The following is a 17500-nucleotide window of genomic DNA, read 5'->3' as shown; positions in this document are numbered from 1 at the left end:
ACACACACACACGCGCGCACACACACACACACGCACATACAGACACACACGCGCGCGCGCGCACACACACACAATTTCTCACCAGAAGAATCTGCTTGAATAGTTGAATTGTTCTCGCAACAGTTTGCTGACCTGAAGGAGAAAAAAACAAATCAAATCTCTCTCTTTCTCTCTTTCTCTCTCTCTCTCTCTCTCTCTCTCTCTCTCTCTCTCTCTCTCTCTCTCTTTCATTTTTGTCCAACAGAATTTAAAAAAGCTAAAGTCATACCCTTGCCAAAAAAAACGTAAGTCCTACTCTACGGTAGACCATATTTTTACATTGTACGCGATGATCGAGAAACAGTTTTCCCGCAACTCAAAGCTTTATGTGGCCTTCGTGGACTTTTATAAGTGTTTTGACATGATTAACCATGCTGCGCTGTGGTTTGTCCTTGCAAAAACTGGTGTGAGAGGGAAAATGCTGACTATGCTCCAGGCGATGTATGCCAATATCAGAGCATGCGTTCGTTCAACTAGCAGCGGCGGGCTCACGGACTTTTTCCAGTGCCTTCAGGGCCTGAAACAGGGATGTATGTGTAGTCCGATTCTGTTCACCTTCTTTATCAATGAACTCGCAAATGACATAATCGGGAAAGGGAGACAGGGCATTCAGTTACTACCTAACCAGGTAGAAATATTTCTCATGTTGTTTGCGGATGACCTCGCCCTCATATCATCTTCTGTAATAGGACTGCAAACACAGCTAACCACACTATACGAATCATCAAACAGACTCGGACTGAAAGTTAATGCGGAAAAAACAAAAGTTGTGGTATTCCGTAAAGGTGGTTATCTATCCGAGAAAGAAAAGTGGTACTTAGGCACTGAGATACTCGAAGTTGTTGGTAGGTATAAATACCTTGGCTTCACCTTTTCTACAATGATGAGTTTAAACATAGGCACGGAGGAATTTGTGTCGAGAGGCAAAAAGGGAACAATGGAAATCCTTAGAACGCTGAAAAAGTGTGGTATTTCCTCATGCGAAGTGTTTTTCAAACTGTTTGATGCTCAAATTGTTCCTTCACTGCTCTATGCTTCTGAACTTTGGGGTCACAGCGAAAATAAACAGATCGAAAGGGTGCACCTTTACGCGTGCAAGCTTTTTATGAATGTACCAACCATGACACCTAACGACATGATTTACAGTGAACTTGGCCGTTATCCACTTCACATTGAGTCCGCTGCAAAGTGCATTCAATATTGGTTCCGCTTACTTAAGCAGCCGGACGTTAGATTTTCTAAGATGGCATACTTGTCCCTATTGAATATGCATGAAAGGGGCCATGACAACTGGGTCACACGTGTTAAGTCTTTGTTGTGTGAGCTTGGTTTTGGCCTTGTGTGGCAATTTGGAAGCGTGGCAGATGAGAGACTATTCCTGCGCACCTTCAAAGAACGATTAAGTGAAAACTTTTGTCTGAAATGGCTCAACCATACGTCACAAAGCCCTCGCTTTGAACTTTACCACAGTCACAAAAGTCTGATCGGACGAGAACATTATTTAGACTTTATAAAAGTGAATATCTACAGGACAGCTCTCAGCAGGTTCAGACTTGGCGTCTCTCCATTCAGTGCACACAGGCAACGTTTTTCGCATTCGGAAGCAAGCCGGCTATGCCCTTTTTGTACAAATAAAACTGAGGATGAAATGCATGTTGTCTTTGTGTGCCCAGTGTATCAGGCTATTAGAACCAGATATATTGGCATACCGGTTGACTCTCCATGCGAACTCCAACTGTGTGAACTGTTGAAAGGTAGCGACGAAACAAAAGCCGTAAGTTTTGCTAAATATCTATTCCTGGCTTGGAAAGCGAGGCAGAAGAGACTTGATGTTTGATTCGTGACATGGAAAATGTACCCCTCGGTATTACCGTTACCAGAAAGTTTTCATGGTTGATACACTGTTTGCTACGATGTATATATCTATATTGTGAGGTGACTATATTAGCAAGCAACTGCCAAAAATATTTAACACCATGTATATACATTTGATTCGATTACGTGAAATGCTGATTTTGTACATTTTCTCTTTTTTTTACCATTGTAAAAACCAAATCACTGGTTACACAATTAAACAATCCAATCCAATCCAATCTCTCTCTCTGTCTCTCTGTCTCTCTCTCTGTCTCTGTCGCTCTCTCTCTGTCTCTCTCTCTCTGTGTCTCTCTCTCTCTCTCTCTCTTTCATTTTTGTCCAACAGAATTTAAAAAAGCTAAAGTCATACCCTTGCCAAAAAAAAACGGGTTCTCAAGACTAAAATGATTATAGACCTATAGCTTTGTTATCTGTATTATCTAAGCCTCTTGGAAGGCATGATCAGAAACATTTGGTTACTTATTTGGAGGACCACGACCTTTTGCATCAACTTCAGTCTGGTTTTCGCTCTCAACATTCATGTAATAACGTAAAGTACCGAGTATAAGCCCATAACAGTGTAAACGCCCATCCCCCACCTTGGAGCAAAATCTGTGCAAAAGGTGAAGTACCGAGTAAACGCCCACCCCCCACTTTTGCATGGCTAAAAAAAAAAACCCGAAGAATCGAGAACAGGCAGAGAAAAAAGAAATGCCGAAGAATGTCGTGTTGCCGAAGAATGTCGTGTCAGAGTTTCTTCCCCTTGCTTTTGGCGCTTCTTTCCAAGAAAATGCCGAAGCGAAAATCTTACTCAGTAGAATTCAAGAGTTTGGTGTGGACAGAAAACAAATTAGGATGTGGCGAGCTAACAGAGATGTCCTTCAATCTGCAGCATGAAACTGGCAGAGAAAAGCGAAAGTTGAAACTGCACCCTTGTCGGACTGTAAATTCGGAGGAGTTGGAGGTGATATTTTTTGAGTTTCTACAAGAAGAAAGAAGCGAAGGGCGAGTTGTTAGAAAAAAAGACTTGCAGAGAAAAGCGCGACAGTTAGGGGCGGGTCTGAAACTTCAAGACTTTGATGCGTCAAACATGTGGCTTAGCTACAAAGGTGGAAAAAACGGCACCATGTATCCATTCGCCTCTGTACGTCCAGTAACCAGAAGGTGCCGGCAGATTTTGAGGATTTCAGGTTTGTTAAGTTGTTTTTAAATAAAAGCCGTTTTTGTCGAATAGACATGCTTTCAATGTGTTCACTATTTACGAGTGATGGTGTGTAAGCCTTACGTATGTCTGTCTGCGAGTTTAACAATTTTATAATACACAAAATATCTTCATGTTGTTTCACATTTGCTTTAGTTTGAACAACCATAACACTTTACATACCAGATGGTATCATTATATGAATCATGTCTCCATTGCAATGAACAATATGTTCGTGCATAGGGTCAAGTACCGAGTATAAGCCCACCCCCCACTGCTGTCCGAAATTCGTGCAGAGGGGGGGTGGGCTTATACTCGGTACTTTACGGTACTGCCCTTGCCAGATTAACTGATTCATGGTACTCATCCATTAATAGGTTAGACATTTCTGGGGATGTTTTCTTGGACCTGACAAAAAGCTTTTGACCTCGTGGATCATGAGATCCTTCTAAAGAAATTAAAATGTTATTTGAAAAGTTCTAGCACTGTCGCTTTTTACATTTAGTCAAGTTTTGACTAAATTTTTCAACATAGAGGGGGAATCGAGACGAGGGTAGTGGTGTATGTGTGTGTGTGTGTGTGTGTGTGTGTGTGTGTGTGTGTGTGTGTGTGTGTGTGTGTGTGTGTGTGTGTGTCTGTGTGTGTGTGTGTGTCTGTGTGTAGAGCGATTTAGACTAAACTACCGGACCGATCTTTATGAAATTTGACATGAGAGTTCCTGGGTATGAAATCCCCAGACGTTTTTTTCATTTTTTCGATAAATGTCTTTTATGACGGCTTTTTGTAAAAGTTGAGGCGGCACTGTCACACCTTCATTTTTCAATCAAATTGATTGAAATTTTGGCCAAGCAATCTTCGACGAAGGCCGGACTTCGGTATTGCATTTCAGCATGGAGGCTTACAAATTAATTTATGACTTTGGTCATTAAAAATCTGAAAATTGTAATTAAAATTATTTTTTTATAAAACGATCCAAAATTACTTTTATTCTATTCTTCATCATGTTCTGATTCCAAAAACATATAAATATGTTATATTCGGATTAAAAACAAGCTCTAAAAATTAAAAATATAAAAATTATTATTAAAATTAAATTTCCGAAATCGTTTTAAAAACAATTTCATCTTATTCCTTGTCGGTTCCTGATTCCAAAAACATATAGATATGATATGTTTGGATTAAAAACACGCTCAGAAAGTTAAAACGAAGAGAGGTACAGTAAAGCGTGCTATGCAGCACAGCGCAACCGCTACCGCGCTGAACAGGCTCGTCACTTTCACTGCCTTTTGCACTAGCGGCGGACTACGGTCATTGTGAAAAAATGCAGTGCGTTCAGTTTCATTCTGTGAGTTCCACAGCTTGACTAAATGTAGTAATTTTGCCTTACGCGACTTGTTGTTACTCTTATCGTAGAGAGAGGGTTCAATCTGTATACGTACACGATACGTACTCTTCTAGGGCACTGTGAAATGTGGAGTGCCACAGGGGTCTGTTTTGGGACCTGTATTATGTTGCATGTATATAAATGATTTGCTCCTGTACCTACAGTCTGAATCTGTTGAGTGTCATTTGTTAGCAGATGATACTACCTTACATGCAACAGGGAACAGCCCTGCACGAATTCAAGACAAATTGCAACAGAGCCTAAACAATGTTTCTGAGTGGTGTTCTGCAAATCGTATGTTGATTAATCCAGTTAAAACAAAGTCTATGATAATCAGCACTCGCCAAAAACATCAACTTTCAGAAATGACTCTGAGTCTGTCCCTAAATGAGCACTCCATTGAGCAAGTAGTTGAGCACCGTTTACTGGGACTTACTGTTGATAATAATCTCAAATGGCAGACTCGCATCAATGGAATCCGCAAGAAAATTGCTAAAAACCTGTTTCTTTTGTCAAAGTTACAAAGCATTATTACTCTGGACACAAGAAAACTATTTTACAATGCCCACATAAAACCCCATATTGATTATGCTCCCATAGTATGGGACGGGTGTAATGAAGTTTACTTGAAGAAGCTGAACTCGCTCCAGCGTAGAGCTGCTAAACTATCTCTTTCTACAAAGGAAAAGATGAAAAGTATTGGGATGTTAAGTTTTAGAAGCAGCTTTTGTATAATAAATGTTCATTTATGTATAAAGACGTCTATCAGGACATATCTTATACAACTCTTCAAATCATCTCCGTCATATCATTCAAACACTCGAAATAACCTTGTCTTGCCAAGGCCCCGCATCGATTTGTTTAAAACTCGTTTTTCATATTCTGGGGCGTTCCTTTGGAATTCACTACCTGTAGATATCAAGTCATGTCTGTCATTATCTTCTTTTAAAAGACAGCTCCGAAAGCACTTCTCTTGCGACTTCTCTTCCTGATTTGGCCTGTATGGTCCGCTGGACCCAAAAAGCAAGAACTAACTAACTAACTAACTAACTTGCGACTAAGTCGGTGTACAATTTGTGCGAGTGTGTGTGAGGATGCGTGAAAGAGTGTATAGTATGCTTCCATAATTAACAAGCACACTTTTTTTTTAAATTTTGTTTTAATACTTTTCCCTACATGATTGTGTTTTATTTGATTTCTATTTCTTATTCTTCATACTTGTTCTTCGTTTCATGTGTGTATTAAAGTAGGGACGAGCTGTAAGAAAGGACCATATGGACCTAATGCTGTCATCCCTCGGTAATAAAGTTTTCGAGTTCGAGCTCTCTCTCTCTCTCTCTCTCTCTCTCTCTCTCTCTCTCTCTCTCTCTCTCTCTCTCTCTCTCTCTCTCTCTCTCTCTTTCTCTCTCTCTTTCTCTCTCTCTCACTCTCTCGATCTCTCTTTCTCTCTCTTTCTCTCTCTCTCTCCCTCTCTCTCTCTCTCTCCCTCTTTCTTTCTCTCTTTCTATCTCTCTCTCTCTTTCTATCTCTCTCTCTCTGTGTCTGTCTCTCTGTCTCTCTCTCTCTCTCTCTGTCTCTCTGAGTCTGTCTTTGTCTGTCTGTCTGTCGGTCTGTCTGTCTTTCTCCATTTCTCTCTGTTTCTCTGTCTCTGTCTCTCTCTCTCTTTTACCCCCGCTCTCTCTCTCTATAATTCAGTAGGTTCGATAAGTCCAATACACTGGATCATCTAGCTTACCGTGGCTCAGAACAGGTCTGGGTCGCTATGCTAGGAATAAACAGGAACAGCGCAAGACAGTACGAGCTTGACCGGGACCTCATTTTGGAAGCAAAACACAGAGAAATTGACAGCTGAAAAATAGAATTATAATATCGTTATAATCATGCATCAGCCAACAAATTAACAGGTGCTCAGTGTCTCCGAACCAGACGACAAGTGCAGACATACAAAAAACAAATAATAAAAAAGATTAAGTGTTCTTGGCTGTTTCCCTCTTGTGATTGCCTGATAACCTCGTATCATCGTCCAAAAACCATTGCACTTTAAAAAGAAATTCATATATTTGCATACACTTAGTTTAATTGAAGATGCATTATCCTGCAGTAAAGACAAGTGCAGACAGACGAAGAACAAATAATAATAAATATGAAGTGTTCTTGGTTCTTCCCTCTTCTGATAACCTCGTATCGACGCCCAGCAACCATTGCACTTTAGAGAGCATATATTTGTGCAAACACTTAGTTTAATTGCACAAGTATTAATTATCCAGCAGTTATGAGTAACCTAGTGGAAATAATATCATTTTACTCACTGCTGTGTTTTTCTATTTAAGAAGTAGACTTTTGTTTTACACAGCTTCTATTATTCGCTAGCATGTGACCCTCATCTGGGATTATTGATTACTGTACATCACCAAGATGGGTTTAGAATGTAACATGTTCTGTGACTGATCAGATTACCGGTGTACAATTCTCGATGAGCACCGGCAATATACTCATTGAACATCTTCCAGGGAGGTTCATTAAATTACGCTCAACTAGTCTCTGCATTCATATGCAAATATTAAAGACAGAGCAAAATACCGGCGAAAATACCAAGACGATTGTTTCATGCAAATAGATAACGTCGATCGCGGGGCTACGTCAGTCAATTCGAAACACCGCTTTTTGTTGTTGGCTGTCTATCTATCAAGCAAAATATCCCCTCCCCCCCCCCAAAAAAAAAAAATAAAATAAAAATAAAAAAAAACATCCAACAACACCCAACCACAACAAAAGCAAAAACAAAACATTAAACAAAAACCCCACAAAAATGTATGTCAAAGGATAACATTGGAACAGAGTAATACAGTAATAGGATAGCAATACAGAAACACATTTCTTGTGAACCAAGCAGGTAAGTGAACTGAAAGTAGTATGTGAAGAGAAGAGAACCATTCTAGTCTTTTTGCAATCGCAAGCAGGATAGCAGGAAGGAGATTGTCGACAGATTGAATAACAATAACTCTAACAGGCTTCCGTACTTCCGTTTCAGTGGGGTAAGAGTTTGTGTCAAAAAGAAGAATTCTCGTTTTCTTCAATGTTCCGGGAACAAGATTTGCTCTGATGTATGTAACTTATTTCGAATGTAAGTCGTATGAGCATTTTGCTTTTCTTGCTGATAGCTTAATCGTAATTGACAATTCTTGACATTGGATTATAGAACAAACTCCCGTCACTGCACAGGAAGCAGACACGCTGTTGATTGTTGGAATGTGTCCAAGTGGAAGAATGCCCTCACTCTATGACAAACACTTGCACAGATCCCTGGTGGTGCAAGTAATTACACGAGCAGGATTATGCGTTTCACTCTGTGATCTGTGAAGTAGAAAAGAAAATGATGACTCAAGTGCAATATCATTAGATGAAACGCTACTTTGCTGCCCGTGTAAGCGATGTCTTGCACCACTATAGTCTATTAGATCTGGCTGGGCTTAAATACAAAAATATCTTGTTACGATGACACGTGTCAGACATCTACACCCTGCCTACTTCATGTGCAGAGTGGGAACCTTATTGTGAACAGGTTAAGAATAAGATCGGCAAGCAAGACGGAGAATAGAATGTAACAGAAGCTCTTTGATGTTTTTTGTAAAGCGTCCGCACGTCTCAGAAACGCTGCAAAATGCACGACACTAGGTCTCGCTTTGTCAACAGCCGCGTTTCATTTCAGCGCTGTATTGTGAAGCATACCATATGCATTATGCATAGTGCAATAACTGAGTACTTGACACTGCCATCGAAAACTCTTCATTGCCTGTCGTCAACTTGAATCACAGAAACAGCAAAATGCATAAGTGGTTACAATCCGACCAGGACCGTTATTAACAGGTAGAATAATGTTCACATGCACAGTTGGTTTGTTGACTCCTTTTTTACGACACTTAAACTACTCAACTATGACATTTTCTAGGACGAAATGCGACAAATAAATAGATATATAGATATAGTATAAACATGTTTTCTTATACAACACTATGATATTGGTTGGTACTTTTAAAACTATCATGATGTTACGTGTGGGGACAGTTATATGGGCAGTAATTGGCCAAACAATAGTACTTTAAACAAATAATGAAAGTTTTTTTTTAATATTTAAAATAAATCAAAGCAACGTTTATACAGTGCTCGAGAAGAAAATTTGGTTAGGACGATTAGTCCTATCTTCTGTTAAAATTACTTGTTTCCAACCTTTGTGGTTTGAGCCCTGTACACGTAATTCTTCACAAATCAATAGAAAAATAGTTACACTTATACCCGAAAAGAGCCCGACGCTTAACGTCACATATTAATACATATTCGTGTGAACTCTAGTGCTTCTTAAAACTGGCACGCTCACTGGACAGAACCTGACCGAGGACAGCAGTGAAACACATATATATCTGACAGATATGAGAAGCGTGCATTCACGACTCACCTGACTGACAGAGAGGTTAGTAAGAGGCGTCACTAAAGCTTCTCCAGAGTTTACAATTGACCATCTTTTTGGTCGTAACACTCAAAATTTACCAGGGTTGAACGAAAATGATTATGAATAACACTTAACCATTATAACACAAGATAATACTAATCATCCTGGACACGCTATGTAAGATGCTTTGTATATTTGTTTAATATTTTTTTTTATAAAGTCAACCAATGGCCCTCGTTTTTCAAGCAATGTTTATTTATGAGTATTATTTATGTTTTTCTTGTACCATGAGCAGCATATCATACCTTAATCACATAATTATTTTAAACTTAAACAGATATTAAACAGGACAGTTTATTATCTAAATCATTTTTGGTGGTGGGGGGGGGGGGGTGTGGGAGGAAGGGGGTTGGGGCGAATAAATAGCCGTAATAATTTCCAATACGTATTTATCAACAACGTATTTAAAAGTATATAAACCACCTGAAACGTGTTCCTACCTTTAAATCCAGAAGAAGTACGCCAGCATATCCACACAGCTGTATTTTGCCAAGGCCAGAGACTCAACTGGCTTAGCATGCACACGGTGTCGTACCTACCTGCATGTGTGCATCTAACTTCCTTAATCGTTCAACACGATATTGCAAGGCGCACGCAGGTCTTTTTACAAAGTATCGGAAAACAAGTGTGTTCTTAAAATCCAAACCGGATGAGTTAGTGTTACGTGTTTTGCACATTCTTTTGCATCTGTCTTTTTATGAGGTACTTGAATGTGAGTGTTTGTGATGTCTGGAGTATTCGTGTACATGTGTGTGCGTGCATGTGTGTGTGTGTGTGTGTGTGTGTGTGAGTGTGTATGTGTGTGTACGTGCGTGCGTGCATGCGTGCGTGCACACGACCTGACCAAAATAAACGTTTTAAAACCTTGCAAAGGAAAGCACGCCTTTTTTTCGTAACTGAATACAGAATACAGGACATGAAATTCAAGACGAAACAGCGAGGAAAATTGTTGTTTAAAAACGACGCTCACATAAGCCAAAATCTGTGAATAGAAACGTCTCACAAGTTATCCTGCTCTTCTTATTTCGTTCAAACACATTACACTTCGTTGCCTCTTTTGAAAACGATGTTTAGTGTCAAGAAAACCACTCACACTTTAGAGAGTAGGAGCTCACTATTTACACCCCCGGTATAGGGGTGTGTATAGGTTTCACTCGATGTGTTTGTTTGTTTGTTTGTTTGTTTGTGTTCGCATATAGATCTCAAGAATGAACGGACCGATCGTCACCAAACTTGGTGAACAGGTTCTATACATTCCTGAGACGGTCCTTACAAAAATTGGGACCAGTCAAACACACGGTTAGGGAGTTATTGGTGGATTAAGATTCTACAAGGACTTATAGAGGCACATATTAATGGTCAAAGGGAAATAACCTTCTCAGTTGGTGGCAGTGAGAATGGTTATTTCCCTTTGACCAACGGGGGTGTTTTTCCTACCTCGGAGGAATTTCTTGTTTATTACTGACACTCTGTATTGGCTGTAAATGAATGTTTTCCCTGGAGGTGAATCGTAAAATCTTTAACAAAAGGATTATTTAAAGTTAGAATATAGCACTTGAATAGTACTTTAACGATAATTGTTTGTAATGATGGACATGTCCACACTTCTCGTTGCCCAAACACTTGATAACGATAGTCACTGTCCTCGAATGCTTCGTGTGTGTCATGCTCCGGTCATTTTCTTATTCTTTGTTGTTGTTGCTGTTGTTGTTGTTGTTGTTGTTGTTCGTGGTGGTGGTGGTTGAAGTTGTGCCTTCGTGTTTGCAAAAAGATGTAGCTGTTTTTCGAAATCATACTCCTGTTTAATTAATTAGTTTTGACAAGACCGGTACAACATACCACCGGGGTTGATGTTTTTACAACTCAGTTGGTGTGCTCATGTGACGTAGGCAAGAATGTTTAAATCTAGCTTCTTTTAGTAGATATGAATAGTAATAATGTCCAAACCATCTGCATCCTTGTGTGAATATTCAAACCAAACATACTCAAGCAGGTGTTTAAGCTCGTAAAAGAAATCTACTGTGCTGTCAGTTTCCAGTTGGACCTTTTTTCTTTACCAAGACGGCAGATCTTCTCTTCCAGTTGAACGGATATTCTGTAGTAGCCAAGTTCCCTATCGTTTGGGGAAACTCCCCACCGACGGTACGTTTTAAGTACAACAAATATCTTGTGTTGGCCAAGTTCACTATCGTTTGGGGAAAATCACTATAGATGGTTTGGTTAATATTGGTCTCCTAAAGGAGTTTTGTAACGGAAATTGACGTCTAGGGTCTGGACTCGTTTGTTATAGACTCGTTTGTCAGAGTAAAATTCTAACCTTGAGGCATTCCTCAAAGTCAGACGAGCGATTTAAAATAGGCGGATTTTTGCTCAATGCCTCTTGCCAGTGGAAATGTCGCTGCGCTGGTGGTGACAACGCTGTCTGTTGTGTCCGTAATCTTTGAAAGTTCTTGGACTGAAAAAGTGGTGTGCAGTGCTGTAAATGTGCAAGAAGATGGCTGATTTACTGAGGAATGTGGTGGTGTGTGTTCTGGCGTGGTTGTTTATGGCTGCAGTCGTCTACGGACAATTTTCAAATGTCAACACGGTGCGAGCTCCGATCATCCGATACAACATGGCGACCCTACTGTCATTGCGATCGTCGCCACTTGTTGTGAAACCAGTGATCGAATTGCCACCTGAGATGAAGAAGAGGAAGAGGGGAAGGAAGGGAGGAGTGAAGGCCAGAAATAAACGTAGACTTTTCAAACCCTACTTGCCGACTGTGGTTATGGGAAATGTGCAATCGATACCAAACAAGATGGACGAACTGGCAGCATTGGTGCAACACGATCATGCATTTCGAACCAGCAGTTTGATGTGTTTCAGTGAAACTTGGCTTAGTGACTCGATCCCTGATTCTAGTGTGGAGTTGACAGGTTTTTCTGTGTTTAGAGGGGACAGATCGAAGGACTCGGGGAAGAAGAAGGGGGGAGGTGTTTGTGTTTATGTCAACCAGAAGTGGTGTCACACGAACAACGTCACGGTCAAGCACACATCATGCTCACCCTGTGTTGAAATGCTCACGCTAGGCACGAGGCCGTACTACATGCCACGGGAGTTTCCTCAAGTGTTGACAGTCGCTGTGTACGTGCCACCCTCGGCTAACGCGTCAGAAGCAGCAGAGACGATAGCACAGCACGTGCATGAACTACAGACTAAATCGCCAGACGCTTTCGTTTTAGTAAGCGGGGATTTTAACCACTGTAACCTGAAGAAAGTGCTACCCAAACTGTACCAACATGTCGCATGCCCTACACGAAAAGACAAGACTATAGACTTATGTTATTCAAACGTCAAGGATGCGTACAGTTCGTATGCACTGCCAGCTCTAGGACGGTCCGATCATAACATTGTAAACCTTGTCCCACGTTACCGACCACGTGTGCAGCGGGAATCGCCCATCACTAGGACTGTTTTTGATTGGTCGGGCGATTCAATGGAAACCCTTAGAGGGTGCCTCGATTGCACTGATTGGACAGTATTTGTGGACTCGTCCCGTGATGTTGATGAACTGACAGAATGCGTAACCGATTATGTGTCTTTTTGTGTGGACAATGTTGTGCCGAAGAAAACAGTGAAGGTGTACAGCAATACAAAGCCCTGGGTCACGAAAGATATCAAAGATGTGCTGAATAAGAAGAAGAAAGCTTTTAGAGAAGGGAATTGTAACATGAGGGAGGTTCAGAGGGAGGTCCAGAGTTCGATAAGGAGGGGGAAGGAAGAGTTTAAGAGGAAGGTAGAGGGAAATTTCACGGGGAACAACATGAAGAAGGCATGGGAGGGGTTGAATGTCATGAGTGGCTACAAGGGGAAGAAGGGTGGGAGTAAGGAAAAAAGCAACGCTACGCAGTCAGATGCAAATGATCTCAACCAGTTCTATGCACGCTTCGATAAACATGACTTCAGCGGGGAAAGGAAGGCAATGCGGGACAGGTTGACCAGTGATAGTGGGCTTACGGAAGGAGATTCCCCAATAGTGGTGACGGAAGAAGAGGTGGAGAGGGGGCTGAAGAATGTTAATGCTAGCAAGGCGGGGGGACCAGATGGGATGATGCCCAAAGTTTTAAAACTATGTGCAGAGCAACTTAGTTATATTTTTTCAGTCATTTTTAACATGTCGCTTGGTGCTAGCAGGGTACCGGCCCTATGGAAAACTTCATGCATTGTTCCTGTGCCAAAGAAAAAGACTGTGATAACCATGAATGACCTGAGACCTGTGGCACTTACTTCTGTTTGTATGAAAGTCTTTGAGAGAGTTGTTTTGTTCAAATTGAGTGATTGTGTGAAAGATTTTATTGATCCATGTCAGTTTGCATACAGGAAAAACAGGAGTGTTGATGATGCTGTGTTGAATGTTTTAAACAAGATCTACTCTCATTTAGAAAAGCCTGGCTCTTATATTCGCTTGATGTTCTTTGATTTTTCCAGCGCTTTTAATACTATACAGCCTCATTTAATGGCGGAGAAGCTTTTTAGCATGAATGTCCCAGCAGCCACCATCCTCTGGGTTATGGACTACCTGACAAACAGGCCACAGTATGTTAGGGTGGGGGGGCAATCAGTTTCAGACACAATCTGCACAAACACAGGGGCACCACAAGGCACAGTACTCTCACCTTTTCTTTTTTCTCTCTACACAGCAGATTTCAGAAGTTCTAGTGACTCCTGCCCCATAACCAAGTTTGCTGACGACACTGGACTGACCGGACTGCTGACTGTTGACGACGACTCTGACTACAGGCAGGAGGTAGATAGGTTTGTGGGGTGGTGTGAAAACAACTATTTAGAGCTTAATGTGGGGAAGACAAAGGAAATGATAATGGACAACAGGAGGGGGGAACATGTACACAGGGAGATAGTGATCAAGGGGGAGGTCGTAGAGAAGGTAGAGCAGTATAAGTATTTGGGGGTGATTATAGACAATAAGTTGACATGGAAACCAAACTCTGATGCCCTTGTGAAGAAACTCCACTCTCGCCTGTACTTTTTGAGAAAACTCAGGTCTTTTAACATCAGACAAGAAATCCTTCAGATGTTTTACACTTCAACGTGCAATAGTGTGTTGTACTTTGGCTCCGTGTGTTGGGGTGGCAACATCAACAAGCAAGACAGGGATAGATTAGATAAATTCATCAGGAAAGCAAGTGGGGTGGTTGGGAGGAAGCAGGACAATTTCACATCAACACATGAACGACGACTGACTGACAAGGTACAGAAGATTTTGGCTGACGACTCGCACCCACTCAGACCGGAATTTGACAGTAGACGGACAGACAGGAGCAACAGATTCAGACAACCAACCGCAAGATCCACACGCTACAGAAATTCGTTCATTCCATCTGCAATTCACATCTTCAATTCTCAGGTGGGGCGGTAGATGCTGGTGTTGTCGCTCTGATGCACGGGGTCAGTGTTCTGTATTGTTTCAGTATTGTTGATTTTGTTTTGCATTCTACTCTCTTAATCTTAGACAATATGTGATAACCGGCAAGGTGCTGACTTTCTTTTGTGCATTGTTGATGGTGAATGCATGTTAATTTATTTTTAATATACTTTCTTATGTGATAACCAATGTGCTATATTTTCTCAGGACAAAGAACAAATGTTTATCTTGAATGTTTTATGTATGTTATTATTACGGACACAAACGCTCAGCAATGTAATTTCTCTTTTAGAGATTAATAAAGTTATTGTATTGTATTGTATTGTATTGTATTGTATTGTATTGTATTGCAACGTGCACAGTTTACTCTGTGACTGTGAAAATGTCTTGTTTTACTCGTGTTTGTCTCTATCCAAATTGTGTTACATGCTGTGTGATATGTTTTCTTACATAGACAGTCCCCAATAGGCTGTTAACCTCTTCATAGGTAGGTAACCTCCGGATTATAATCTAGAACACACACACACACATACACACACAAACACACACACACACACACACACACACACACACACGCACGCACACACACACACACACACACACACACACACATAAACACGCACACACGCACACACACGCACGCACACACACGCACACACAAACAGAGTTGTAAACGAATGAACTATTACCAGCTATGATTATTTCTTGTCAAGCCCTCCATAATATACACTTCTTGGCTCATTTGTTTTTTTCTTACAAATAATTCTACAAGAATTCGAATAAGTCGCAATATATATTTATAGATAATAAAGAATGTTTGTGTGCAAAACATAAATCATATTATTTTCAAAATAATTCTGCGAAAATTCACAATGCTTACAATGTTTATAAAATAGTTTTACGAAAATTCACAATATTTACATGTTAAAAAAACGATCATTCACAACATTTACAAAATCAACAAAATTACAGCTCTATAAAAATTCACCGTATATAACAAATACAAAAATCACGCTTTCGTTAATAAAGGAACTTCTTGAGCAAAATAAGTAAAATTACGTGGTATAAACATTTATATTAAACATATTTATGTAAGTATATAACATTTCTTTTAGGAGCAGATCGAGGATGCGAAGCGTTCAGTTAAGGGCGCGAAGCTCCTGGGGAAACCCCGGAAACCCCCCTCTGGATCCGCCCTTATATCTGTATCCTTGTTAAATAAAAATCCAGTTCAGGTCTATCTTTCTTTCAACACTTTCATTTTTTTCAATGTTTTTTTACACTGAACACAGCTGTGGAAAAAGCGATAGGTGAATAGCAATCAGATCTTTTCTTTGCTGAGTCAACAGACTCGGGTTGCTGATACATTTTATAAACACATATCAAACAATCGCGTTTAGACCCGGACTCTGACGGTCCTTGACTTTTCCACGTCTCTAAATATTCTGATTATCAGAACCATTTGAAGTAGCAGGAGCTTGCTTTGAAGATGAAGAACCACACCCTGGCGGACTCACTGTGTTGTAGTATTCAGAACACGCGCTTGCTCCTTGCTCTGTCAGTTCCGCATTATTTCGGACAGCTAGCGAATCGTAAGGTCTGTTATCTCCCCTGTCCTGCGACAAGACTTCGTAAGTGTTGTTCTGATTGGTCATATCAGCATACGCGTGTTCTTCGAGGTTTCGATTGGTCAAACCATCATACACGTTCAGGGGCGTGAGATAGTAGTTGGAAGTGTCTGAAGATCTCGAGGGATCTCTGCGGCCTGCGGATTAATATTAATAATAATAATTAGTTGATGACTGTTTGACCTTTGATCATAACTAGTGCAGTGATAATGAGCTCTAGCACTGTTGTGATGTTGTGATGACCAATTTAATTTCCTTTGTTGGGTCAATAAAATGTTATGAGTTATGAGTTATGAGTTAATTACAACAAAACGTGATCTTTATTTTTGTTAATTACTTCTCGCTGACATTTTAGGACATGAGCTTTTTAGGTGCCTAAGGCATTCTTACAAGCTCATTAAAAAATTCCAACTAGTTTAAGAGATACTTTTAATCAAACACCCTTCTAGGTGCACACGGACCCACGACCACCGGCGAAGGTTAAACATGATTTTGGAATGTTTTTTGCTATTACGAGAACCTTTGATAACTTGATGTTAGTTTATGTTGTTGTTGGCTCCATCTGCGTTGTTGTTGTTGCAGTTGTTGTTGTTGTGTTTGTTGTTGATGATAATAATGCTGTTTATTTACAAGTTTTATTCCCCTTCGTTTCCATTCGTGCAAAAAAAGCAAAACTTGTTTGGTTATGTTAACAATAAAACACAATGACAATGACACACACACACACACACACACACACACACACACACACACACACACACACACACACACACACACACACACACACACACTCACATGTTACAGCTGGAACAGAAACGGGGTATGGGAATCAAGAAATCTACAATGAGTGACAGATACCTTTAATTTGAAGACACAAGAAAAATTTACTTGAGAGCATATTCTGAAACTTCTATCAAGTTTCGACGGATTGGCCCATAACAGTGTCTGTGCATGTTGTTTGAGACGCAATTAATTTATTAGAACACCTGATAACCGGAAGTGTACTTACCTCCTGTTGTCATTGACAGGTCCTCGGTGTTTCTGTTTTCATCATCAGGTTTGCTGCAACAAAGCCAAACATCTTCAGGAAACAGCGTACAAGCTAACAACTTGTGTTTGTTTTTTACATTTAGTCAAGTTTTGAGATAGACAAAGAATCGGGACGAGTGGGGCAAACAGATTGACTAAATGTGTTGACATCTTGTTGTTTGGGCACATTATAAGTCTGTTTCCGTGAACCGTACAGATATGTTGGAGGATAGCGGAAGCTTTACAAAGGATTCCTCCGCCATTAGCTCTTTTATTACCAACAAAAATCAAGACCTTACCTTTGGCGACGTTTTCTCATGCAGACAAAGACGACGACGATGATGACGACGATGAGTACAACGACAGTTACCACAACCCCGGCGATGGCAGCAGCGCTATTATTACTCTCGCCGTCTGGGAAAGAATTAAACTA

General features: G+C 40.5%; 2 protein-coding genes across 4 annotated transcripts in view; one reads left to right on the top strand and one right to left on the bottom strand.

The window, feature by feature from the left end:
- Positions 1–17500, top strand: part of LOC138976708 (protein PALS2-like) — a 501736-nt gene that overhangs the window by 52885 nt on the left and 431351 nt on the right. The gene's annotated exons all lie outside the window — the stretch shown is intronic.
- The window catches only part of LOC138976709 (uncharacterized), a 53901-nt gene continuing 51501 nt past the window's right edge, over positions 15101–17500 (bottom strand). For both annotated transcript variants that reach the window (XM_070349580.1, XM_070349581.1), the window contains exons 8-10: positions 17367–17481; positions 17048–17100; positions 15101–16175 (exon numbers count right to left, since the gene is read on the bottom strand). In XM_070349580.1, the coding sequence (XP_070205681.1) occupies positions 15847–16175; positions 17048–17100; positions 17367–17481 (497 nt within the window). In that variant the 3' untranslated portion in view covers positions 15101–15846. The remainder of the gene's footprint in view (positions 16176–17047; positions 17101–17366; positions 17482–17500) is intronic.

This window comes from Littorina saxatilis, linkage group LG9, assembly GCF_037325665.1.
Source record: "Littorina saxatilis isolate snail1 linkage group LG9, US_GU_Lsax_2.0, whole genome shotgun sequence".
Lineage (NCBI taxonomy): Eukaryota > Metazoa > Mollusca > Gastropoda > Littorinimorpha > Littorinidae > Littorina > Littorina saxatilis.
The sequence above is the reverse complement of the archived record's forward strand: the minus strand, read 5'-3'. Positions and strand labels throughout refer to the sequence as shown.